Here is a 26,703-nt window from a genome sequence, read left to right as displayed (position 1 = left end):
ACTGGGTGATATAATGGGAAAAAAATCGGGGATAAAAAATATAAAAAAAAAAAAAAAAAATCGATATTCAAATTTTTAATATCGATATTGAATCGTCTGGAAAAGTATCGCGATATATTGCCATATCGATATTTTTTGCCCACCCCTACCGATGGGGCACTATCCGTTGATTGCGATCGGTTGCCGGTCGATCGGTGCATCTCTATTGGTTGCTATATTGTTAAACATAAAACTACGAGTGGATATCCCAACTGTTGATATACAGTAGGTCATATTTGGGGCTATATCAGGGTCATATCGGGGTCATCCCAGGCTGGTTGTAGCTCAGAAGAACGTACAAGTAAAAGACAATCTATAATAGAAAAACAAGTTGTTGGTTTAAGTGTGAATTATGTAATAAATGTGTTTTGTTATTGATATAGAATAGAGATTCAACGATTAATCAACTAATCAATAACTAATTTGTTATTGAATTAATCACCAACTCATGGTTCCCATGTATCCTGCAACCTGGTCACGGCAACATTAAGGCTGCGCCATGGAATAGAAGCGCTTCTCTGCTTCCAGCTGGCGCAGAGCCCCATGTGACGCTCCCAGCCAATCAAATTTCCTCTTCTGCTTAGAGCACTTCTCCAACCCCGTGCTTCCAGTTGACTGTAGCTAGATTTAGCGACTTTTCAGACGCTGTTAAGAACTAAACACTTAGAGACAAAACTAGCGACTGAAAGTTGAAAAGTGTTGTTTGTATTGGTCAGAGATGTGAAGTTTGTCTCTCCTGCGGCCACAAGCTCCTCCCTGTCCTGTGTTGAGTGACAGGCAAAGAAAAGCCTGTAGTGGTCATGTTGTTTACTGAATTGGCTGTGTGCAGTGGATGCAACTCTGGTTTCAGCAGAGCGGGAGCTAATTACAGTTAACAGGTAATCTTCAATGGGCTGCGCTTTATCCAGTATTTCACACTTTCCCTGAAAATAATTTCAGGTAAAGAGTGGGAACCCTGGAACTATTTTGATTATCGACTTATCGATTTAAAAAAGAATAAAGTCAAAATTCTCCAATTGCAGCTTCTTAAATATAAATAAAATCTGGTTTATCTAGCCTTTTGATGAGTGGAAGAGAGAAAAGCGCTAGACTGGTTTCTTATAATCTTGTGTCAATTGCGTTTAAGTATACATTTGATACAGAATAATGAGCTTTTGGTGATTAATTATCCACGCGTGTGCATGGATTCGTGGTTGTGTGCAGCACCTGCTCATGCCATCATGGAATAAATGTGAAAACAAAATGTTTCTTGGGAAAGCACATTGGTAGGAAAACCTACCATATGAACTAATGAAATAAAATGATATGGCAAGCACAGCATTTGGTTGCTTAGGAAGAGAAAAACTTTAAGGGTAAAAGATACAGATACAAGTTTTAAAACTGTATATGCAGATGGATCAAATGTGGAAAGAGACACTGGAGGTGTCAGGACTGTGATGTGAACATGTGTTTGTGATTGACAAGAAATATATTTCTAGTAGCACAAATTAGCCCCTTATACATTGGCGGATACCCTGCATTTAAAACCTAAATCTAGCATGCTGCCTCTCCTTTTTACATCGAGTAACACGGGGGGGCATGTTGAGTTGCCACCACGAATAACTCGTCTCTGAGGGTGCACTTAATTGCTGGTCAGGACTAGGGCTGCAACGATTCGTCGACGTCGTCGACAAAAATCGATAATCAAAATTGTCGACAATGAATTCCATTGTCGACAATAGTCGCCAGACGTGTTTTTCCAACGGAGTGAGGCATCTCACTTCAATACGTTCTCTGCCGAGAGTCGCGCATGCGCGATAGCGTCTCTGCCGAGCGGTAGCGGGTAAACAGAATGACGGCGTCCCGTCCTGTAGAGCCGCTGCATGTAACAAAACTTCTAAAGTTTTGGAGCCTTTTAGCCTCGATACGGTAAATAAAAAGATGACTTGCCAGGTTTGCAAAGCAGACCTTGCTTATCACGGGAGCACGTTGGTAATGCACAAGCATTTGAAGAGAAAGCAGGTCGGGTCTGGGTGACGGGTTTCAACAACACCAGTTCAACCCAGATCATGTCCTGCCATCCAGAACCGATTTCACCCACTTGATACAGAAAAAATATGAGACGTTTTATTTTATTTTTTATATAACACATTTGCCTGTCCTTAAAAAATGAAAAATAATGGATAGATGTTTATTCATTCATGGATTTATGTCTGACTGATCACTGCCTGTCCTTGGTTTTAAATAGGACATTTTATTATTTTTGTGTATGAATAGCGGCAACGTTGAATAAAATATCTACAGGACTGTCTCAGAAAATTAGAATATTGTGTTCTTTATTTCTTTATTTTCTGTAATGCAATTAAAAAAACAAAAATGTCATACATTCTGGATTCATTACAAATCAACTGAAATATTGCAAACCTTTTATTATTTTAATATTGCTGATTATGGCTTACAGTTTAAGATTTCCAGAATATTCTAATTTTTTTAGATAGGATATTTGAGTTTTCTTAAGCTGTAAGCCATGATCAGCAATATTAAAATAATAAAAGGCTTGCAATATTTCAGTTGATTTGTAATGAATCCAGAATGTATGACATTTTTGCATTACAGAAAATAGGACAAAAAGAAAAAGGACTTTATCACAATATTCAAATATTCTGAGACAGTCCTGTATTTTTCATTGAAGTACCCATCTTTCTCGTGTTTATTATCATTTGCCACATAATTAAAGTGACATACTAAATTTAAGAAAAAATTACTAATTATCCGATTAGTCGACTAATCGTTTCAATAGTCGGTGACTAGTCGACTATTAACATAGTCGTTAGTTGCAGCCCTAGTCAGGACTAACGTAAACAGAGCTGATGCAGGTGGCAGGTCGTGGGCGGGGTTTGTTGAAGACATGATGAGGATGTCCCTTATTTTCAGAGCCATGGACGTCATAACTCAGCTTATTACAAAACGGTAATCTGCAACTGGCTACTAAATGACAGATTGCTACTTTGCAAGACACAAAACTAATTGACAAACTGAAGTGCCTCAGAAAGAAGTTGGCCGCAGTCAATGAACAAGAGCAGGAGTGGCATACCTTTCAGTAAACGGGTTACATTTTGATGAATTTTTTAACCATTATACAAGGATTTGCTGTTTTCAATCAGTAGAGAGAAGCAGGGGCTGCTATATCATTTTTGGGGCCCAGACTGTGTCAAGGGCCATAACCCAGCCATACGTTATTTGATCCAAATTTGGTGTATAAATTTGCATTCCAGCTCTGAAAACACCAGCACTGTAATACTTAGGACGACGCCCACCCGTACACGACCAGTGTTCACTCTTTGGATATTTCAGCCTAAATTTCCAAATGTTATATTAGTTCAATGAAGATCATATTATCTATATTTATTAAAGCTTGTTTGGTTTCTGGGGCTTCATGGCAAGCTGTGTGTGGTGAAAGAATAAATTAGACAAGCTAAAATTATTTGTTTACTGCATGAACTGTTGCAATTTCATTCTTTTTTTGCACTTTAAATGGATATTGAAAGGCCTATTTGAGTTATTTATTTAATACAAATAACTTTTGGTATTTTTTTGTTTATGCCCAAAAAAGGAATGTTTTGTTGGACACCAGAATAACTAGCGGGAACCCTGGCTATTAAGACATGTAGGTCTTAAAAGATAAATGTTGGTATCAATTATAACAATGTGATATAAAAAACCTTTTTGATGTCTTCGTTTTTATAAAATTTGAAAATATAATTTAACTCGTAGGTCGCCATTGTTGTTTACACAGCAATGCATTCTGGGTAGTGACGTCAGACGGTGGCACCTGCTAGCCCCCGTCCACTGTTTTGACACCCAGAAACAGATGAAAACACAGCTAAACAGGTGACGGCGCACCAGAAACACAGATCAAAACACAGCTAAACATTAAGGTGACGGCGCACCTACAAAAAAGTAAAAAAAAAAAAAAAAAAGTACAGCACCACAAAGCATCAACTATAAAAACACCATAAAACTCAGATAGACTAACCGACCACACGTTTCAACTAGCAGATAGCCGATGCTACAATAAAAACCCCAGCCAGATCTGGCGTCATTAAATTAAATAAAGATGTTCTTGCCTATTTGACGCGAAGTCTGCGCCTCCCGTTTCGTCAAAGTCCCGGGCCAGTCCCCTCAGCCTCTGGTCTGTCATCAAACGGTGGACACAGCCCCGAGGCCGGTTTTAGGGGGGGGGGCAGGGGTGGGCTATGCCCACCCAAATGTGGATCCTGCCCACCGGCGTCTCCATCCCGGCGAGGGCGGAGAGCGGATGGCGGTGCGCTGCAGGCTCTAGAGCCACGGCTACGGCGTAGCCTACGCCATAGCCTACGCCGTAGGCTACGCCGTTGACGCCGTAGCCGTTGACGCCGTAGCCTAATGCTCTGGTCAGATGCGCACGACTTTGATAATTTTTGCAGATCTCCCGTGCATCACAGCACACGAGAACTTTGATCCAGTTTGCCTGAACCGAGACGTCTTATGGGCTCCCTCGTCAGCCTCCACGGCCGGGAGATGCTGCTCATCTATGTTTTAGATACCTGTCGCAGGTAAACTAACGCGGCTTATCTTCCCAGAGCCACCGTTCTACGTCATCGCCCCCAGAATGCATTGCGCAGGTAGAACATGGCGCCGTCAAAATATGTGATAAACATTGTAGATTTTTAAAGCAATTCGATTATTTTCTGTGTTTCTAACAACATATTTTAGTATAAGAGAACAATTGTGGCTAATTAGGGACTACAAGTTTTAATAACCAGGGTTCCTTTTAAATATGTTTAAAAGTATGGAAACATTAAAGTTTTCAGTTATAATGGCATACATTGTTTATATTTCATTACTTTATATACTGTCTTGAAGTTACATTTGCATAAAATGTTAAAAACCAAATTCTCAGAAATTAAAAACTGAAAAACTGAAAGAAAATGGAAAAAATAAAAACGGGAATGTGGGGAAAAAATAAAGATTTCATATACCCCAACCTCTGTTGGCTGCCCTGGATCTGTTTGATAATTCTGCCCCACACGATGTTTCTAAAAGCAGTTCTATCAGCATTCTGGGAGGTGATTGGTCCTCATTGCATCATTAGCTGCCAATACTTGCTGTTGAATCTCAATATAATACTAGTATTAATATGTTGCATAACTACACAGTCATATAATTCATGCAACAGCTCAAAAAACAGTTTTAATAACACTAACCCAAATTCATATCGAATCAAATCGTGATAATCGATTCTGAATCTTAAGAATCGGAATCGAATAGATTCTTGACATTTGAATCGATCCCCAGCCCTACTTTGTATTACAATTTGTCTAAGAGACCTCAGATTTTCTGTATGTGATCAGAACCCGCCCCCCCACCCGAGGAGGTCCATATGCTCATATTTGGTCATGGTCATAGGGCCACCTTGTTGTGAAAGGAAGCATTTACCGCAATTATTACATGTGCACTACTTCTTAAAATGATCAGACATGTAAAACTGAGAAAATAAAGTTGATGAAGCCTCTCAGAAATAAGGGAGAGTGTGAGTTTAATGGGAAAAGCTAGAAATGTGAGTTAGTATTAAAGGTGACTATAAAATAAGGTAGAATTTGATGTATTTGCGGCAGTTAACCCAACCCAAGACACAATTGTGTTGATGTTACTAATTACATCAGTTGATCTGTGAAATGGTCAATTACCCCGTAACTACAGGGTGGACAGCAGTTTCAGGGACACTGACAAAATGTTTAAAATTATTACAAAAATGGAATAATCAAGTTGATCAAAGTTACTAGTTTTATTGACAAACGTGAAGAAAAATGAGAAAATATAAAAAGTATTTTAATGTTGTGGACTTTATCCACTTTCTGCATTCACTGAATTTAGCGGAGCAGCATGAAAGATATGACAAAAAAAGGTACACCGAATGAAAGAAAATGATATAAACTGGTGGAAATCCACATCAAGAGCTTTGTAATCACACTTCTGTGTGCAGATGTTTGGTCATTTATACTAGCACCTCAGAATTTTGTTATTTCATGAATAGGTGATTTTGATGGGAACACCAAAGGTGGTTTATAGTGATATTGACCAAGAATGTGGTGGCACCTCGGGGGTGGTAGCGAGGGCCCGACCAAAGCTGCATGCAGCTTTAATATTGTAACTGTTGACGCAAACTTTAAAATGTTTGGCCAATTTCATTAAAAGCCTATGTTGCCTCTATAGGTACATCTTGGAGGTGGGATTTGGGTGGAAGAGGAGAAGTGGCACCAGCTACAGCGAACCCAGGGAGATTCCAAGTTCACAAAGAACCTTGCTGTGATGATCTGGGGCACGGAAACACTCAAAAATCGCAGTGTCACAGGAGTCGCCACTAAAAAGAAGAAAGATGCCCTTCCCAAACCTCCACTATCACCCAGCAAGCTGAAAATTGTCAGAGGTAAGACTAAACCTAGATCTTATCAAATTTAATTTGTGAAAGAAATGATAACTTAATATGGAATACGGTAGTTACAAAGAACAAAGCAAACAAACAGAAAAAAAAATTATCATAAAACTATATGTTGTAGACATGAAACATAAGACAGTTTTTAAGTCTATGTAATTTGACAAGTGGCATTGTCTTCCTTTCCAGAATGTCTCTATGACAGAGTGTCTCAAGAGACAGCCGACAGTGCAGAAATAACGCAGAGATTGTCCAAAGTGAACAAATACATTTGTGAAAAGATAATGGACATCAACAAGTCCATCAAGAATGAGGAGCGGCGAGAGTCCAAGCTGCTCATCAGACAGACGGTCAAGATGGAGAATTTCACCTACGATGGGATATAATGATCAGCCGTCATGCCAGCGCCTTCTGCCCCGTGTGGTCCACAGGATACTGAGGGGACTTGGTATGGTTAGTTGGGGAGGTTGTGAACGCTTCTTTTTTTTTTTTTTTTAATATTAGATAACATTCTGTGAAACATTAAAACAAACCGGTCCATTCCCACCTCCGCACCACAGTTTTCTGATTGGCTGACAGACAGCTTTACCCACCAATTAGAGACTAAACGTCTGAAATAGTTTGATATGAGCTGGCATTGGTACTGAGATGTGTGCATGTGTGTCAAAAAGATAAATTAGATTTGACTATTAATTTATTGTTCTGTGTCAGAACATCATTTTGAATCATTGAACTTTTAAAAAGTAAGCTGTTATTTCTGCAGGTTTAGTCTTTTGTTGCTGGACAGATGATGATGATAGTTTAAAGTAGTTTTTAGATGTGTGACTGTCGTGTTGGTGACTTTCCAGTAATTACTGGTCATTTTAGTATCGGCACTTAATGCATAGAGTGGGACATCAGGGTCTCAAATGCACAAGTCTTAATTAGTGACAGCCATATTTCATTTTGCAGTCTGTTGCTGCAAGAGATTAATTTTGAGTGTCTGTTTTCCTTCGACTCCCTTAACATATAACCTTAAAGGAATAGGGCTTAGAGATTTACTAGAGAAACTGACTCCAGTGCTGTCAAGAATGATAATAATAATAATAATATTAATGTAATTTGCCATCATTGCATGAGCACAAGGAAGATTTGATGATGATATTTCTGTTTTGCTCTTGATCAAACATGTCTAAGAAAACAGGACTGTTGTTATGGTACAGGCATTTGGATGCCATGGAAGGCCTTAATATGGATTTGGCAATCAGTAGGGACGAGAATGTTCCTAAGTTTTTTTTAGTAAGCTGTGATTGTAAATGTTTAGTAAGCTGAAGAGATGACGCTTCACCTGCACTTTGCTGTGAGAATGTAAGAGGTGATCAGGTACAATAATCTGTGTGGTTTGCACCGTTTTGTTGTACCGGACTAATGCCCAGGTGAAAATTGGAGCACCGCTCTCCGCAAGCCAGGTCATCTTCTTGTGGAAGCAATGTCAAATGTGGGTAAAGCTGTCTGCTGCACTGGTTCTCCGTCAAGGTTGTCCGGCCCTGCTGAACCCCACAATAACTCCCTCTTGTTTAAGCCACACAGCTGGGGAAGAAAGTACGGTTGGTCCAGTGACAATTTCCTCCGAGATATGCCATCAGAACTTTTATAATGCCCACCTTCTCTTCAGTTTTTTTTGTTTGTTTGTTTTTTGGTTTTTTTTTGTTCTTTTAATTTCCTGCTATGCTGTTTTGATCCAAAATGGTTCATGTGGCTGTGTTCAGGCTGGAACAAAATGCTGCAGATTGAAATCTCAAACTGTGACCTAGCTGTGGCTAACTGTGAATCTGCTGCAGAGCTTCCCCATCAAGCCTTTTGACTCTTCACACTCTAGATTCCTGTTTGTCTTTACTTATTTTCCTCTTTATCTTTTTGTCCATCTTGGTTTTTGATATTTCAAATGTTCAGATCAGCCTTTTGTTAAGCTATGTTAATGCAGATAGTTTAGTGTACATAAACATATCTATCTTTTTATTTTGTCACCAAACATGGATATTTATGTTTGTAGTCTCTTCAAAGTTTCAAGGTTCTGATCAAGTTTTGATTTAGCTAATTGATATTGTTATTCCATGTTATCTGTCAGTACTTTGTGTTTCTGTGTTGTCGTTTTTTTTTTCCCCATAGGAATTATTGGCTTTAAGCTTAACATCGCATCCAAATATTGATCAGTGGGGTCTACAAACAGATGAAAAAGCACCTCCTTCGTAGCCAAAGTGATTTGAGTGGAACAAGAGAGAAGGCTTTCCTGAAATAACTAACATTAAAAGAGCCCATACTTTGAAGTCACAACACGTGATCTCTGATAAACCTCACTTAGGATCTACCTACTTTATGATCCAGCATAGTTGGATGAATATCTGTATTGTTAAATGTTGCGCTCGAGCAGTTAAGATGCAGTAACGATCAACACAAATCATTTACATTGATGCACTTTAAACTTCTCTGCAATTTTGTTCAATGTTAAAGAAATGTACTTGTGGTATTTGTCTTTTTTTCATTGTCTTCGTAGATTAAGGCATAACAGTCTGCATTTTTTGTGAGCACCTTAGAACATTTTTATTTTATTTTTTAAATCCGGGCAAAAATGCGCTATTGAATTATTATTTTCTCTTAAAGTCAGATATGCCCCTGACATGCCAATTCTCCATTATATGCTTCATAAATTTAATATTTACTGTAAAAGTAACCTTTTTCAAAGATGTGTTTTGGCTATTAAAAGACACATTTATGTAGGTTAAATTATATTAAAGCTGGAATTTAGATTTCTGCTGCAGCGACCTGGACAAGAAGTAGTTTACTGGTTAGATTGATCAACAACATATGACTCTTCAGTGCAAAAACATATTCACCACTTTAAACACTTTACAAATGAAATGTATAAGCTGACTGGAATTTGTGCTTTCACGTAATGTGTTCAGATGCTGGCAATGTATAGGTATCACTTCTCAATGTGCGTTTTTACAAATTGTGAGCACCATAACGATGACGTCTAGTTTAGGGAAAAAAAAAAAAAGGTGGACACAGACGAGGTTTGCACAGAAAAAAGGCCCACACAAATCTCTCTCCAAACTCTTGACTTTTTTTTATCTTTTCTGGTGCCCCTTCAGCTTTTTGTTTATTTTATCCCTTTTTTCTTTGGGGGGGTGTTTTGAAAATGTTTGATATTTTTTTTAATAGGAGGGAAAAAAAGAGAAATCTTTCTGCTGTGCAAAGCATCCTTGCTGATATTCTGACACATTGTTGTGCGTTTGTTTGTGTGTTGTTTGTTGCCAAAAGGGGGTGTGGTTGCGACAATGCTTACAGAAAGAGTATTTATAGTGCTATTACATCATCTAAAATGGTAACTTGGTTTGAGAGGCTGGCTGAACAGAGCACGATTAAGCCTAATCCTTTAACGAAAACCATCTTTGGTGGGTGAAAGAAAGTGCTGTATGTTTTTAACCCAGATTTAGTTTAATCTGTGATGGCGAGGCCAATCTTTATCAAAGTCACTTGCAGAAGACACATGTGAATTTTAAAAACATACTATTATCATACCTAATACACAGCCTGGCATAATAATTGATGGATCTTGCCGGTTATTTGGCTCTGTGACACCGGTCCATCCAGGACCCCGGCCACACTTCTGTCGCTGCAGTCAGAAAGCATCCACTCGCTGGCTCTGATCCTCTTTCTGTGTTACCTTTAGTTTCTTACTCTCCTGACATTTATACGGATTACATTTATAGATGCACATGTATCAAGATAATAGCGAAAGCTGTCCTCGCTTGGTGTTATGGCTTATGCTGTGAACACCCGTCAAAGCTTCAAAAATGAGGGAGCTTTTTTGTTGCTTTTTGACAGTTTGATTCAGTGAAAAGTGATCCGTCTTTCGCTTCTCTCTGGATCGAGATAAATGGCTCCGTCGTGCAGTTTGCAAAGTTAAATGTATACCATGACACATTACTTTTTGAGCCTCAGATACAATATTAAAAATCCTTCAAAATGAGGAAAGAAAAAAAAAACAGAGGAAAATATGCCTATATTTTTTATTAAGGTATCTGTAACTTTGTATACAATCCACAAACCGGCTCTACTTCATCTGACTTCACCGTCCTACCTCATTGTTACTCTGGTGTTTGTTTGTCAGTGACTGTAAACTTACGTGTGTAAATTAAAAACAAAAAAATTAAAATATATATCTATAGGAAAAAGGTATAACTGGTTACTCTAAACATGTACAGCATATAAAACTAGTAAAACACCTCAATATTCAAATATCATTCTTAGGAAAAATCTGTTTTATTACCTGCTTAAAAATGCTGCTGTAAGGGGGTTTCTCTGTGAGGGGTTGTTTCTGATTCTATATCTTTGCTCTTTGCTATGTTGTGCAGTTGATCGCTGGTTGTGTTCTGTGTGTATTGCATTCTGAGATTTCTTCTGGTTGACGGTGCTACCAGCAAACAGTTCAAAAACTGATCTATCTGACCTCAAATGGTGCTGTTTTTCTATGTTTTTATTGTCATACGGTTCTTGTAGTCAGGTGTGTTAACCGCCACTATCCACTCAGCTAATCAAATTCTAAGCCAAAATGTTGTGCAAGGCCGACGACCCTGCTATATCTGTATCAACTATATGCTATCCATCCAAATATTGTAGATAGTGATTATATCTTCAGCTGTGAGTTTCAGAAGTACCTCAGAAGTTGCTGGTTTTAAGCGGATGCATCTTCTAGCACCTGTTGTCATTTCCCATTTTTGCAGTGTATTTTCAGAAATATGCTTTTTTTGTGTGTCTTTTCTTCCTTTTTAGATCAGGTAACCATCAAAAATAGTACCTGATTATTAGCTCGTTAAATCTTAAGGACGAACTGCTTACTGGTTGCATGCCAGATCCCAGGTTGTTCACAGGAAATAGTCTGAGAGGCCAGCGTGTGTCAGAGTAGCAGAGGTCCTCAGCAAAGCCATGTTCTGCGTGAGTCGAGCTTGTTTTATTGATGAGAGATTTTCCTGACAGTCTCAGTTTTAGGTGAAAAGCTATACCCATGTGAAGTGGTTTTTACAATATCTCAAAAACACGGAGATCCCTGAGTTTTTCAGGTAAAGTCACGACGGCTGTCTAGTGTTGTATGTGGGAACAGCTGATCCACGTCTCACTGTTCAATCTTTTTGTCCCTCACTGCTCAGAGGATTCAGATCTTCAGTGTTAACACAACTAGTCTCTGCAAGAAGTGCATTACATGTTCCTTTATTTCCTTTTACCCCGTTCACTAACACCAGTGGAATATTTTCTGCGCCAAAATGTTTCTGAGGGATGATTTTCAGTGTTGCTTTTTTTTTTTTTCTTCAGTTGTTTGTGAAGATACACTATATCATGGCGCCTCTACTGTGTGTAGCCCAAACAGCTGGTTGCAGAGACGCACTTAAGCCATCCTTACAGCTTACTCTGGTCCTGTGTGGGTCAAGTTTAGATCCTATGCAGGCGTTGAGCTACTAACCTGGTACCACGTCAGTGTTTGAGTGGAGGGCCAGCCACAGAGACGGACAGAAGGAGAGAGATGAATGTGTCTGCACAGCCTAGAGATTGAGTCAGATGGGGACAACAGCGATATGACAAATCCAAACAGAACTCTTACAACATTTTAAAGTCTGCGTTAAATTAATCTGAGCTATACAGGGCTGCTTGGTGTACCTATCTGTAGTTATTAATGCATTGCAGTTATCATCAGGGACAGACAGGGTTTTTACTGTACGTAGTATTTCCAGTTGGTACGATAATGTGAAAAGAACTCAAGACTATTGCAGTAAACACTCCCTCACCCCAGGTTGGCCTCCCAGAGGCAGACCCTACATTAACAAATATATGCTATAGAGAGTGTACATGTCTTCGCTAAACCGGCCACACCTCTGCTATGCGAGCTTTTTGACGCTTAGCATCTTGTTCTGTGTTTTTTCTCTTGCTGCATTCAGGAACACCTGTTTAATGTATATATAAACTGAAATAAATCAAAACTTTTATTCTATCAGCACAAACCTCTGGTGTGTTTTTTGTGTGTGTCATTTCCTGCTTCAGGATCTTTTCTGGCGGTTGATAATCATTCGAAGCCACCAATCTAGCTGGAATATCTGTTTTTACTCTGTCACTCCTGTAATTCCTCTTTCATGTGCTATGCAGAACAAAATGAAGTGATTTGATTTTTAACCTTTTGGATCTGTGTTGGTGCCATCTAGTATGAAGAAAGAACCTCCAGCAGCAGCTTTTTAAACCCGTCTGCGGTTCAGATGGCCATGTTCTGTGCTCACTGGCAAATTTTCAAAAGGTCTTCTCCGTAATAAGTAGTTTGATTTTCAATTATGCAATCTGTATACTTTCAAACTCAATTAAATCAGGGTTAAATCTTTCCAATAACTGGCCGCTCAAACCTATTTCAGGCCTTTAAGGTGTTATTGTTACTCTGGAATACCACGTAGTTGAAGTCAAAAGTGTTTCCTTTTTTCTTTTTCCATTTTCAAAAAGGTGGCAGCGTGTGCTGAATGGGTTTCATAAAACCTTAATGACCCCAGGCTAATGTAAATTTCTCAGCCACAGCAAACCCAGTAAAGTTTTAATTTAAATTCAGAAAGTGAAATTAGAGTTTAAGATTGTCACACAGAAGCAGGGATTAACTTTTACAACATGTCACTCGGGAGTCTGACACCATTAAGACAGACAGATGTCCACACAGGCACAGGCAGATAAGCTGTTGTTGCTTCTCTCAGAGCACTATAGCCCTGCGAGCACATCCGCTCTTTCACCAGATATGTTGCTTTTATAACTCTTTGCTTGTAAATGTGTTTGTGTGAAGGTGATGGATTAATTGTACACCTAACTGTTTTGTGTCCGCTCAGTTCTCACGCTGCTGACTTCCGCCCACGCCACGCTGCGCCTTGTTGATTGGCAGCGCTCTTTTATTTATTAATTTTAAAACACGTCCCCTGTCCGAACCATAGTCCGTATCTGCTGAGCTGCATTAGAACAAGATAAGGCTGAAATGGGGTGTTGACATATCCGATTGCTTGTAACATAGTTTGTTTGCAGAGGCTCAAATCTAAAAATGAAGCTCATCGTTGAATTGGATGAGTCCACTTTGCAAACTGATGAAGTAGCTTTCCTTATAAACAGTCTGGGCATTGCTAGGCCCCTCACCCCAACCCCTCTCCCTGTTCTTGAACGCTGATGCATTTCCATATATTATTGCCTCTGTAAGCAAGAGTGCCGTGCGTCCAAGCTTTTCCAGCAGCCCAAGGGGACTTCTCAATGTCATTATCGCTAAAGCTTGCTACATGTCTGTAATGCATTGCCGCCTGCATTTATTGACAGGGCGATGATTCAGTAGTGGCGATGATGGATTAGTGCCAGCTGGGTCGGGCTGGGCTGGTCCAGACTGGGCTGGGCTCTGCAGCCCGGCTGTCTGTCGCATAAACACCGTGTCCCCCTCACACACTGCAGTATACAAGGAGATGTGTTATATCTTTGTCACACACGCACACACATGCAAGATTGCAAATGTTGTCATATACACCTCTTTTATAGAGCTGCATGGAACACCGTTTAAATCATATCCTTCACCTTTTGCATGTCGTGCAGCCGCAGCGCACAAAGCAGCACCGTAATGGACCACTTTTAATGACACTTTTAGATTTATTTTGGTAAATATGACTGCTTCTTTACCTGCTGCAAACAAAGTTGTTTTTTGTATTTATTTAGAAATATTTGCTGTAATATGTTTTGTATTTTTTTTAAATTGTTTAAAAAAAAAAAGACTAGTTTAGGTCATCCTCTGGTTTTTGTCCTGTGAAAAATCTTCTCATTATTGAAGACATTTCAGATGTGAAGCAACTACACTCAGACATTTCTACCTGGATCTAGTATATATTAGGATTGTAGAGGGAAGACTGTTGCCTCCTGTCTTAGATTTGTTTGCCATTTTAATCAGTTTATTGCAATCATTTACAGTATAGAGCATGCATCTTAATATAAAATATCGTTTTATAGTGCAGTGCTCTTTTAAAAAGGGACATTGTGGTTGATAAACTCTGCTGCTGGTTTTCACAAACATCAGTAATCCACCGTCCTTTCCCCAGTCCAGCTGCATGTTAACACATTATCGCTCGGCTGAATAAGATATGCTGGTGAGTCTTGACTGTAGCTGCTAAATTCTTCTCCGCTGCTAGCGAAATGCAGAGGTCCTTATCACTGTTGAGATGCTTATGTTGCTGCTTCAGTGATTAAAAACTCTCAGGTTTTTTAGTCCGTCAGCTCTTACAGAATGTGATAGCAGAGCCGTGCTCTCCAACAGCACAGACAACCATGCGCACGCGTCTGTACTTACGTATGTATACGTACACACACGCATACTTAAACACGAGCATCCAAATGGCCTCTATTAATGCAGATGGCTCCCCCAATTAACAAGATTCAAAGCGATGATGAATTTTTCATTCTCCTAACAGTTAGCTAATTATGGCTCAAATGAAGCTGGTTCCAGTGAATCGGCGTGGCGGGGACCGCCAATGGCAGCCAATGTCAGTGTCACAGTGCCACTCCACAGCACCACCCTAATCACTGCAGCTGCTTAATATTCATCTCCCACTGCTCTCATGTAGCCTCCCTGACTCACCTCACCCCTCCTCATACATCATCTTTCTTTCTCTTTTTTTTTTCTTTTTTTTTTATTCGGCCATAATTTTTTCTTACTCTCTTTGCCTCGCTGTCCTCCTCACATCGTGCCCTGCCCTCTCTCACTGTAGAGCTGTTGTTTAAAATGGAAATCAACTAATTGCGCTAATAGCATTTTAATGATAATTTAATGTAGGAAATAAAGCTTGTTACAAGCTAAGCAATTTTGTTGGATTTCAAGGACAATCAATCTGTGTCTGATACAATCTGCTCACCTCCTTGATGACGGGTGTAGGATGTCAACAGTGTGATTTCACTCATGAAAGCTAGCAACAGTTGTGTTACCGTTTACAGATGCACAAAAATCATCCACGAGTTAGTGAGGGAAATGTATCACTGCATGCATTCAGCTCCACAGTTACTGTTAAGGGCCATAACTTTAAAGACTTCTGAAATATAAATACTGAGCTTTCGTTTCGTTGCGTCAGTGGTAACATACTATTACGGATATCAAAAGGTTTAACAGTATGTACTGGTCACCTGCAGCATTAAACCATTTTGGGAGAGAAAAGGAATAACACTGATCATCTCTTCCTCTATCAAACTCAAATTCATGTTGATGTCAATATAGGGACACCCATCTCATATTTTTGCAGATGAAGCACACACTATCTATGGCAGGGGTTGGCAACCCACGGCTCTAGAGCCGCATGCGGCTCTTTAGCGCCGCCCTAGTGGCTCCTGGAGCTTTTTCAAAAATGTTTGACCTTTCTTTTCCTTTTTTTTTCCTTTTTTTTCTTTTTTCTTCTTTTTTCCTTTTTCTCTTTTTTTCTTCCTTTTTCCTTTCCTTTTTGATCTCGAAATTTTGACTTTTTTCTCAACATTTTGACTTTTTTCTCAACATTTTGACTTTTTTCTCGAGATTGTATTTCAACATTAATCTCGAAATTTCGACTTTTTTCTTGAAATTTTGACTTTTTTCTCGACATTTCGACTTTTTTCTGGACATTTTGACATTTTTCTCAACATTTTGACTTTTTTCTCAAGATTGAACTTCAAAATTAATCTCGACATTTCGACTTTTTTCTCGACATTTCAACTTTTTTCTCTCAACATTTTGACTTTTTTCTCAACATTTCGACTTTTTTCTCGACATTCCGCCTTTCGCCATTTGCCTTCATTCTAAGGCTGATACAAGACTTTTCATTTTTTGCGGCTCCAGACATATTTGTTTTTTGTGTTTTTGGTCCAATATGGCTCTTTCAACATTTTGGGTTGCCGACCCCTGATCTATGGGAATACCATCCTCTGTTTTTCCCCCTAAAATACGAAGAACAAGAGCCCGGAGTGTTGACCAATATTCCAATCTCCTCAGGTCAACCCCTCGTCTAGTCTTCTGTGTTAGCTTGTCTTCCTGTCCTGTCTTCTCAGACCCCCAACTAGTCAAGATATATATATATACGGCTGCCTTCCTGGTTCTGCTTGGCAACATTTGAGAGTTTTTATTTTGATTTTAACTGTGTCCTCATACTTGCTCAGGATTGAAGATTGCACCGGAGTGAAGGTTCAGTGCATCCCGTTGGTTTAGCTCGTCTGTTAATCTGGACTCGGTTGGACTGAATTGGATTGAAACAGAAGATAATTGAACCGAACAGGATAAAACACCAAACTGCCACAGTTCTGGTCACCAGGCATTCAGATGATTCAGATGAAAATAAGCATAATTTCTATGCTTGTTATTTTAAGAGGAGTTTCTTAATTCCCTTTTGGGCATATAAGTAAACCAGTGGTGCAAATGTTTTCCAGCACCGAAAAAAAAATTAACAAAACATCTCTGCAGATCTTGACTGCTACAAGATAGCATCAGCATGCTGTATAACTCCCAGAGGCCTTTGTATTCCTTCTGCTGTACTATTTCAGTCCATATTTATTATTTACCATGATCCCTTTTCATCATGTGCTCTGTTTTGAAACCAAAGCGATGCCTGGTGGTTGTCCTTGCCATTTTCTAGTTTTGTTGTTGGCTTGATCATCATAATCAATTCTCCTTGACAAATTAACATACCTGAGCTGTTTCATGTCTGCTTGGCGTTGTAAGCCATTGTTCTCTATTAAAGAGATTACATTTGCCTTGTAAACAAAGATGGATAGTTTCTTTTGCATTGAGAGTCTTCTGCACATTTTTTATCAACTATTCGTCCCAGAATAAGCAAATTAAAAATGATGAGGGGCCCAAGTGAGAGAGAGGAAAATAGAAAGTGCCGTGAGAAAGAAAAGCAATTTAATTCCTCTTTTTATATTCTACCAGTGGTCATTTAGTCAGCTTCTTTATTTAAATGGTAATGTGAAGCCAGCCAAACAGGCTTGAAGAATCGGTCTGAGCAGAAAGGGACACTTCAAAAAGCTGTGGTCCTTTCAGGGTCTGGGAATTTATCTGGGTCTTTCTTCCTGCCCTCTGACTGAAAGAAGGAACATTTGGAGCGATTGAACAACTGGATAACTCTTCAGTGTTGCGCAGTAATTAATTAGGGGTGATAAATGACACCATTTCTAGAAAACTCTGGCAGCACTGGCACCTGCACGCTCCATAACAAACGCACCCTCGCTGTTTCTCAAAGAGACGAGCGGCCAGTAATACCATGTCATAGTTCCAACTCCTCTGTAAACCAGTGTCCCACCTCCTTTTATCATAGTGAATAAATATGTGGACTTGTATTCATGTCCAGCAGGATAATCTATTAGTGTTAAGATAGCTGCCAACCACAATAAAATTCTATTATAATCACATTATTTTATTTTATTATTTTAGAATAATCTTGCATGTAAATTCTTAATTATTATAGTTAGATTTAATTAATTATGTAGCAATGAATGTGTAATTATATAATTTCAACTGCAAGAATTTTAATACTTTAATAGTTTCTTTTAGTATTAAAAGCACAAAGCTGCTCAGCCTGTTTCATTTAGAACCATTTTACTGAGAATGTTATCAAATGATATTGCCAGGAGGTTGGAAATAAAATAAATAAAAAAATCTAAGAAAATCATCCCTTTAAAGGCATAATTTCTTTGAACATAAACAGGGAAAACTAAAATAGTGAGTGGTGCTCAGATGTATAGTAAATGAGCTGCCACAGGGAGATCAAATAAACTGTATCTGCTTTGGGAGAGAGAACCGCAGGAAACAAATGCTCTGGAGCTCTTGGAATAAAAATGTATCTGAGAACAAGCATTTGAATGATGCTTCAAGTCAATCAGAGCAAAGTTGTGTCATCGCAGAGGTGGTTCCTCGTTCACTGGAGCCGATGGAGATCAGCCGGAGCGATCTGCTCTACCTGATTTCAGCATCCTGTGACGTATTAATTCTCCAAAGCCAGCAAATCAGAGGAACTCCTGAATTACCATCCATGTTTATTTGGATTTTATCTGGTTAAAATCAGTTTTTAACAGGTTGCATTTCATGTCTGTATTTTAGCCTCAAATTGCTTTTTCAATAACAACCAGAAATGTAAGTGAGAACAGTTTCATTGAAAGCTGTCATTTTAAGAAATGAATAACATTATTAATAATAATAATGATGATAGTAGTAATATTAATAACAATAACAAAACCATTTGTAATTGTAATAAAAAAAATAGTATTCAGAAAAGGTGCAGAGATTTAAAGGGCAAGCACTAGGTGAAAGTACTGCAAGCAGAATCACTTTTACCAGTAATAAAATAATACTAGCTGTAAATATTGAAAAACAAATGAATTGTATTTTCTTTTGTACATTAGTCTGTCTAAAGAATATAGAGATATTGTTATAATTCTTGCTCCTGGCAATCAGCAACTTAACCCAACAGAAAAAGCAGCAAATCTGCACAGAAAAACTGCTGTAGCCATAAATGTTTTATCTGTTTCAGCTCTACTTCCACATGCAACTAAATGATTAAACACCTCATAAGCTCTTTATACATTTTATGTCAAAATTGTAATAAAAAATGCAACTGCTCAGTGACACTGAAAAGTTTGGACTTTAATTTGTTTTGAAAGTATCAATAATTGGACGTTAGACATTGGGTATACGCTGAGAAGTTTTACCTTCAGTGAGTTGTTGCTGCTTTTGATTTTCACTGCTGTTGTACAACGCTGAAAAGTGTCTACTATATTTAGCTCCCCAAAAAAGAAGAAACAGCACTTTGCAGATGTCTTAAATCCCCCCCCATCACAGTTATTTTTGAATGTCCATATTCCCCTGTCAACCTTGAACACTTTACATAACTCAATTTCTGAGCTCTTTGTGTTCTTCTGCTTTCTGATGGGATTTGTGGCTGAAGACTGAACTGACACTTGTCTTTCCTGCTTAGCATCAACCTGGAGCCCTTGTCCATGCCTGTGAGCCTCACACACACACACAAACACACAAACACAGTGCCAGCAGGTGCCTTTAATGGCCTGGTGTTAATGAGGGTCTTGTTTAGAGCTGTCAAATGACCCTGGGCGATGCAGACTGACACCAACTCCATGTTCGCAGCTCCAGAGTTCACCACACACACCACGTATGTAAGTGCAGCTGCTCTTCAGGGAGCCATTTACTGCACTTAAATACTTTCCTAGTCAGTTTATCAAGACAACATCGACACATTTTTGGTCCTGTTTGTCCCTTCAGTTTATATTACGTTAATCTATATCCAAATGAACTATATATTCCAAGAACTGCAACTCTCACTGGAGCGGCTGGGATGAGAATCCACACCTCTAAGTCCAGGACCGTGGTTTTCAGTCAGAAAAGGGTGAAGTACCCTCTCCGGGTTGGGGATCAGGTACTGCCCCAAGCAGGGGGGTTCAAGTATCTCGGGGTCTTGTTTATGAGTGGGGGAAGAATGGAGTGGGAGAGTGACGGGCGGATCAGTGTGGCATCTGCAGTGATGCGGTCACAAGCTGTGGGTAGTGACCGAAAGAATGAGATTGCAGATACAAGCGGAGGAAATGAGTTTCCTCCGCAGGGTGTCCGGGCTCTCCCTCAGAGATGGGGTGAGAAGCTCGGTCATCCGGGAGGGGCTCGGAGTGGAGCCGCTGCTCTGCTGCGTTGAGAGGAGTCAGCTGAGGTGGCTCGGGCATCTGGTGAGGATGCCTCCTGGACTCCTCCCTGGTGAGGTCTCTCCGGCACGAGGAGACCCCGGGGAAGACCCAGGACACTGGGGGTACTACGTCTCTAGGCTGGCCTTGGAAAGCCTGGGGATTCCCCCAGATGAGCTGGACGAAGTGGCCGGGGAGACGGAAGTCTGTGCTTCCCTCCTTGAGCTACTGCTCCTCCTGTGACCTGACCCCGGATAAGCAGAAGAAGATGATCTATATCTTTCCAAAGAATTTATTCTAAAAACCCTCTAAATAACACCTCCAGGGTTCCACCCACCACCCAGGCAGCAAGGTGAGAATTTAGAATTTATTAAAGCATAGCCCCTTGAGATGTGCCATCTCATTTTCCCAAGAAAATATACAACATTACAATACATCATATTACAGTATAGACATACATGATATAAAACAAACACAGACATCTTGCTCACCCTCTCCCACACACAACCCCTACACACATAAGTCTAGTTACAAAATAGACTAATTGAATAACCAGAACAATGAAATGAATATAACATAATAGGAAAAAAAGGACAAAAAATACATAAATAAATTAAAAACATAGGCAATTTGTTTTAAGATGAGAGTATAATGACAACTTAAAGCAATGAAAAGAGGTAATAGAACGCAAAAAGAGAGGAAGACCATTCCAATCGGAAGGAGCTTTAAAATGAAATGATCTTTTACCAACCTCTTTTGAAATTCATATGTCTGAGTGAGTATGGAGAGTTATATGGAATCATGAGTTATTTTTAAATATGGAGGACAGTGAAAATAAACACATTTAAAAAGGAACTGAAGCCAGTGAAATTGCCGTCTAGATTTGGGTTGAAACCAGTTCAATGAATGAAACATAAAACAATGATGTGTTCTGAAAGGACAACGTAACACAAATCTACATAATGAATTAAATAATACAGTCAGAGGTTTAAGATGGGTAGCATAATCAACAAGTGGTATGAGTTGAGAAATTAAAATGGAAGTGTGAAACAGTTGATTGAACGGTAAAGTGAAGCAAGACAGCCATATGCTTTTCTAACAGTATAATCAATGTGAGGTTTAAAGGTAAGTTCCGGATCAATCCAAAATCCAAGATATTTAAATGTGTCACTTTATCAACAAAAGATCCATCGGAAAAATAAATGTGAAAATCAGCTGAACGGGAGGTGACGTTTACTGAAAACCATGCTACAGGACGTCTTTTGTTTTTGTTCTTTCTTTTCTTAATGCTAACACACGACTGCAACCATTCCCCAACTAGTTTTGGAAAATTACAAGGCTACAAGGTGTTCTATATTTTTTCAGGATCCTAAAATGACGTAAATATAGAATTGTGAAACAACAAATTGGAACAGCAACACAAACATTGTTAGGAGGCCCCATCTCTCTGATAAGAACATGACATCCCTCTTCTTCTTTGCAACGTTTTGTTCAGACACACCTACAGACCTCAGTAACTTTGTGGCCAGATGAAACATCAGTAGAAATGTTTGGTCATAATTCACAGCACAACTTTTGATGAAAAGCTAACACGACATATCTCCCTAAATACCTCAACTGAACGTCTTGTGTAGGTAAATGGCAGAAGTGCATCATTTACATCTTAATTCTCTATACTTGCACCAGGAGGGAGAAGATAAGGATATTCAGTAGCAATCGTCAGTTTTGCTGTGAGATGTTAACACATCCTTCAAAATTGACCTTTGATTGGTGCAGTTTTATATTTGAGGACATTTAAAAATTCATTAAAATCATGCATATTTTATACACACATTGAGGGGTCACAGAATGTTAAAGCACATCCTCCGACTGCCACACTGTGTTTGAATTTGTGTTTTGCACTTCTGGCCGGCGCTGCAGCCTGTTAATGATCATGCTGGTGGAATTGGACCAAAAGCATAAAGCTTCTTAAATGCTGTTTGCTCTTCTTGTCGTCATTTTTGCTACAGTTGCTGTAATACAAAGAAATGTGTTCTTTCCTTTGTGTCCACAGCCAGCGTTTCCCGCCCTTCAACACTCACAGTAAATATTCCTTTAGGTGTTGACTGCAATCTAGTTCACTGTGTGGAGACCAATTCACAGAGTGGGAAGCACCTGTGTTGAAAGCCAAGGTGTGTGTGTGTGTGTGTGTGTGTGTGTGTGTGTGTGTGTGTGTGTGTGTGTGTGTGTGTGTGTGTGTGTGTGTGTGTGTGTGTGTGTGTGTGTGTGTGTGTGTGTGTTTTAGTAAAAGAGAGTCAAACTGACAGACTGCAAGCAGCATTGCACCTGCACACAGGTAGGTGTTGATCTCAGATGAAGAAAGGAAGAAAGACGAGGAGACAGGCAGAGAAGAAGCAGAGGAAGCGATTCAGCTTGAGGTGTTGAGGCTGGATTAAAAAAGACTAGCAAGGAACACAGGATAGGAACACAGAGATGAGGTGTAGATGTGACATGTAATTCCTGCTTATATGTCTCTTCGGCGTACATGAGGGTGTGCATGCCACAAGTAGAAGGAACAAATGTGCAGCTGTGTGACAGGCGAGGCAGGAAAGCCAATTGGACTGATGAATTCTTTCATAGGAAACTGCCAACACCAGAACGCAGCCGGAGACTCATTTGTCAGACTCACGGAAATAGCATTAGAGCATTACAGCATGATGTTTCACTCTGTCTTTGGCACATACATCAACAACTCCCTGCTTCAGCGCTGAAGGACCTATCTCACGGCTACCAGGGTAAACTGATGCTTAAAACAATTTGTGTATAAAACACCAAACGGCTGCGTGTGTACACAAGTGGACACATTTGTTGGTACCCTTTCAATAAAGAAAGAAAAAACCCCAATGGTCACGCAAACAACTCAAATAGACAAAAGTCGTAATGAAATGATTATTTACTGAACATTTCAGGGGAATCAGACATTGCTTTCTGAATCATGGTTCAACAGGATCAATTAAAATGACTAATGAAACTCAATTGGCAAATTGATGTCTTGATCCAAGTAAAGTCGAATGAAATCTCAAGAATATCAAGGCATAGTGGTTTCCAATGTCAGGAAGCTTGGTCTCATTTGCAGTTCATGATAAAAACCCACACCACATAGCTAAAAACACCTGAGAATGGCCAACAACAAAATCTTGAGCTATTGTAAGATGAATCTGAATCTGATTGAACATCTGTGGAAAGAGCTGAAAACGTGCAGTAGAAGAAGAAACCACTCAGACATGAGAAAGCTGGAGAAGTTTACTCATGAGGACTGGAGCAAAATAATGTTCACTAGTGCAAAAGATTCCCTCAAAAGGTTGTGCAACAAAATGTTAAGTCAAAGTTATCATTTTTTTGATGATGATTCTGTTTGAACCATGGTGCAAAAGCAGCGTCTGATTTTCATTAGTCAAATTGCACTAAATGATCATTTATTATTTACTTTCGTCAGTTTCAAGTTATTTCATTGACCGTTGTTGGTCTCTGTTTGATGGATGAGTACCAACAAATGTGTCCTTGTGTGTATGTCACTCGTCTATTTTTCACCTTGTGGTAACAATCTTTTCTGCACATGTGGTTCACTCAGAAGTTAACATGTTGCTCCTTCTCTGTCCTACATTGGTCAAGCGTTATCCATTTGGCAGCAATGGTGATCTGGCAGAGAAGCTGTGAGCGCCCCTGAAGGAGCCTCGGTAATATGACAGGGAAGTCCTGTCCAGCTTGAATTATTAAGGTTTATGAGAATGACAATTTCACAAAGCAGATCTGATATGACAGTGGTATCCTTTAATCATGTAATTTCAAATGAAAAACATTTGCATTTTTTTTGTGACATGTGGAAGGAAAACGTCCCCTGTCATTTAGCTTAGCATTTTTTTTTTAACCCAATAATTTCTGTATAAAGAAATGTTCTGCACCATCTGACCTCGCTGCAGCGCTTCTACTGAGAGAGAGAGAGAGTAAAGGGAACAGAGACAGACAGATGGGAGGAGGTTAATTGAAGCTGACACGTGTCCATTGCTGTGTGTCCCCAGACGACGTGCGGCTCTCACCCATATGCTTGCGTTTCCTCAGTCACTCCACTGGTTACCGCTGTCTGAACTCCAGTTTTCACACCATGTAGGAAAGACACGCAAGTGATTATCAGTTTCTGTCCGTAATGTTTTGTTGTTATGATCTTGTGTTTACCACTCTGCAGCGTCTGTGCGTGTGTATGTGTGTATGTGTGTGTGTCTGTGTATTCCCATGTAATGTGTGCAGGTTTTGCAAATTGTCTAATTATTTGGTTTTATTTCGCCCTCTAACCCGGTATGATCCAAGGTTTGAAGCATTAGACAAGGACCATCTGGCTCCAAGTTAAGGGCCAAAAAAGGACTGAAATTTTCTTTCCAGCCACTTTTGAACACATTTCAGTCTTCATTTAGATTTATTTCTTAAACAGATTTTTATAAAATGTCTTTTTTAGCTTTTTTTTTTTTTATATAAACAAAGTGATTCTGACAAAAAACATATTTTGAAATATTTTTTTTTCTATCATCATTGTTATTTAATATGTCATAGTTGCTCTGCAGTGCTCATACTAGTAGATTAGCAGTAAAGAGATTCAATTTCACAAATCATGAACCAAAACACTACTGTACCACACTATTAGAGCTCCTGTGAAATAAAAGTAAAATGTAGTTTATGTTCTCTGTGTCATTCTGTCTGCCTGGTACTTGGGCTGTGTTCCCACAGGCTTGCTGCAGACTGGCAGAGTGTTGATCTAAGTGTCAGTGGGTCTCCTTTCCCAGTAGTCTTCTTCTCCACCAGCTGACAGACAAGGTCAGGGACTCATTCTGCCTGTCTTTCGAAGCTCCTGACAGCCTGTCCTCTGAGAGACAGACCCCACACAACCCTGCACTCCACTGCATGCACCACCACCAATTAATATTGCATCACCATTTCCCAGACTGCTCCCTCCGGACCTGCTTCTCAGGGTCTTATAGGACCATCTCACCTCCCTGCGTCTTGACCTCGCTCAGCCTTCTTGAATAACAGAGTAAAGCAGATTACCAACCATGCTGCACCCCATTTATTGTTCTTTTGAGTGATTAACATTCTTTTTGATATTAGAACAAACAAACTTAACACTTCAGACTTAATACTAACAGTCTGGCAGAGCTCGTCCCATATTATTTTGTGCAACATGATTTTCGTTATCCATTCATTTTATCTAAATATTCTGTCTAAGTTTGCTTGTGCTATGGCCATGAACGTCATACCAACATTTTTCATAGTTTTTTTTGTTTAAACATTAAACTGGATCAAGACCACATTTACCTAAAAGTTGAATCTGTCTGATTTCAGTTATGTGTTAAGTAAACTGGGCTAAATACACAGAAAGCAGAAAGGATTGTGTCTTCTCTGGGGTGGAAGCTTAAAAAGTCAAACAGATGTAGTTCTGTTAAATACAGCTGTCCTGACAATGTAAAGACACAGCAATTACCTCCTCCAGTTAAAGGAACAGTTGAAAAAGTTAATGAGGTACTAAAATACCTCTTGCATTGTATCGTCATGAGATGCTGCTGCTCTAATACAACACCAAGTGCTTTCCTAAAATTGGATATTACACTGCACTGGTCTCTACTTCAGGATCTAGAGGGATATTTAAGGGGTGCCTGCCCATTTGTGGATGCTCCAGACGTAGACAGGGCCTGCCCCTGTTAGACCTTCCTCAAGGGTGTTATCTTACAAGTGGAAGTGCCGTCTCTGAGGCGTCTAGGAATGAGAGGCCCACAACACCTGAGGGTGCTCAGCACTGACTCATAACTTAAAAAAGGAAAAAAGCCCTTTTTGAAAAACCAATAAATCACAGGCAGACTTGCATAGACTGTAAAACACAATATGATACACATGAAAAATGAGCATTCAATGTTGTTTTTGTACCAGATAAACATTTTCATAATTCTTAAAACTACTGCAGGAAGTTGCCCTATTAAAAAATGTAATAAAAATGTTATTTGCAACGCAGCAAGTGAGACCTATTCAATTAAATTCAAAGATGCTGTATTCACCCCCAAACGGAAATTATTCATGTGATATAGTTTACAGAAGTGCTTTTAGGGCACACTCACATTAACCAGGTTGTACAGTGCCATACCCTGATGCAACTGATCTGCCCTCCCGACTCCCCCACTTGTCCACACTCATTACTTCAGTGTCAGTTGTGTTTAAACACAGTTGGCCACAATGGCCACAGCTGTATATATGTCATTACATTACATGTCATGCTTACATGCCCTCCTGTACATACATGTGTAACCATGCTGTGCCCAAGCTTGGTCCCTCGAGGCATGTCGCACAGAACAGAGCAGATAATCCAGAGTTTCACAGTACAGATCATCCAGAGTAGGTGCACCTTACTTCAAGGAGTTATTCAGCTGATCTGCGACATAGGAATTTTTAAATTGATTTTTACTCATTTA

At 39.4% G+C, this 26,703-nt stretch overlaps 2 protein-coding genes across 4 annotated transcripts in view; both read left to right on the top strand.

Annotated features, from left to right (window-relative positions):
- The window catches only part of bend5 (BEN domain containing 5), a 28,788-nt gene extending 16,271 nt beyond the window's left edge, over positions 1–12,517 (top strand). For all 3 annotated transcript variants that reach the window (XM_061738215.1, XM_061738214.1, XM_061738213.1), the window contains 2 exons: positions 6,274–6,487; positions 6,683–12,517. In XM_061738215.1, the coding sequence (XP_061594199.1) occupies positions 6,274–6,487; positions 6,683–6,879 (411 nt within the window). In that variant the 3' untranslated portion in view covers positions 6,880–12,517. The remainder of the gene's footprint in view (positions 1–6,273; positions 6,488–6,682) is intronic.
- agbl4 (AGBL carboxypeptidase 4) overlaps positions 1–26,703 on the top strand; it is a 361,271-nt gene that overhangs the window by 275,413 nt on the left and 59,155 nt on the right. The gene's annotated exons all lie outside the window — the stretch shown is intronic.

Source organism: Cololabis saira, chromosome 13 (assembly GCF_033807715.1).
Source record: "Cololabis saira isolate AMF1-May2022 chromosome 13, fColSai1.1, whole genome shotgun sequence".
Classification (NCBI taxonomy): domain Eukaryota; kingdom Metazoa; phylum Chordata; class Actinopteri; order Beloniformes; family Belonidae; genus Cololabis; species Cololabis saira.
Note: the sequence above shows the minus strand (reverse complement) of the source record. Positions and strands in the feature narration are given on the sequence as shown.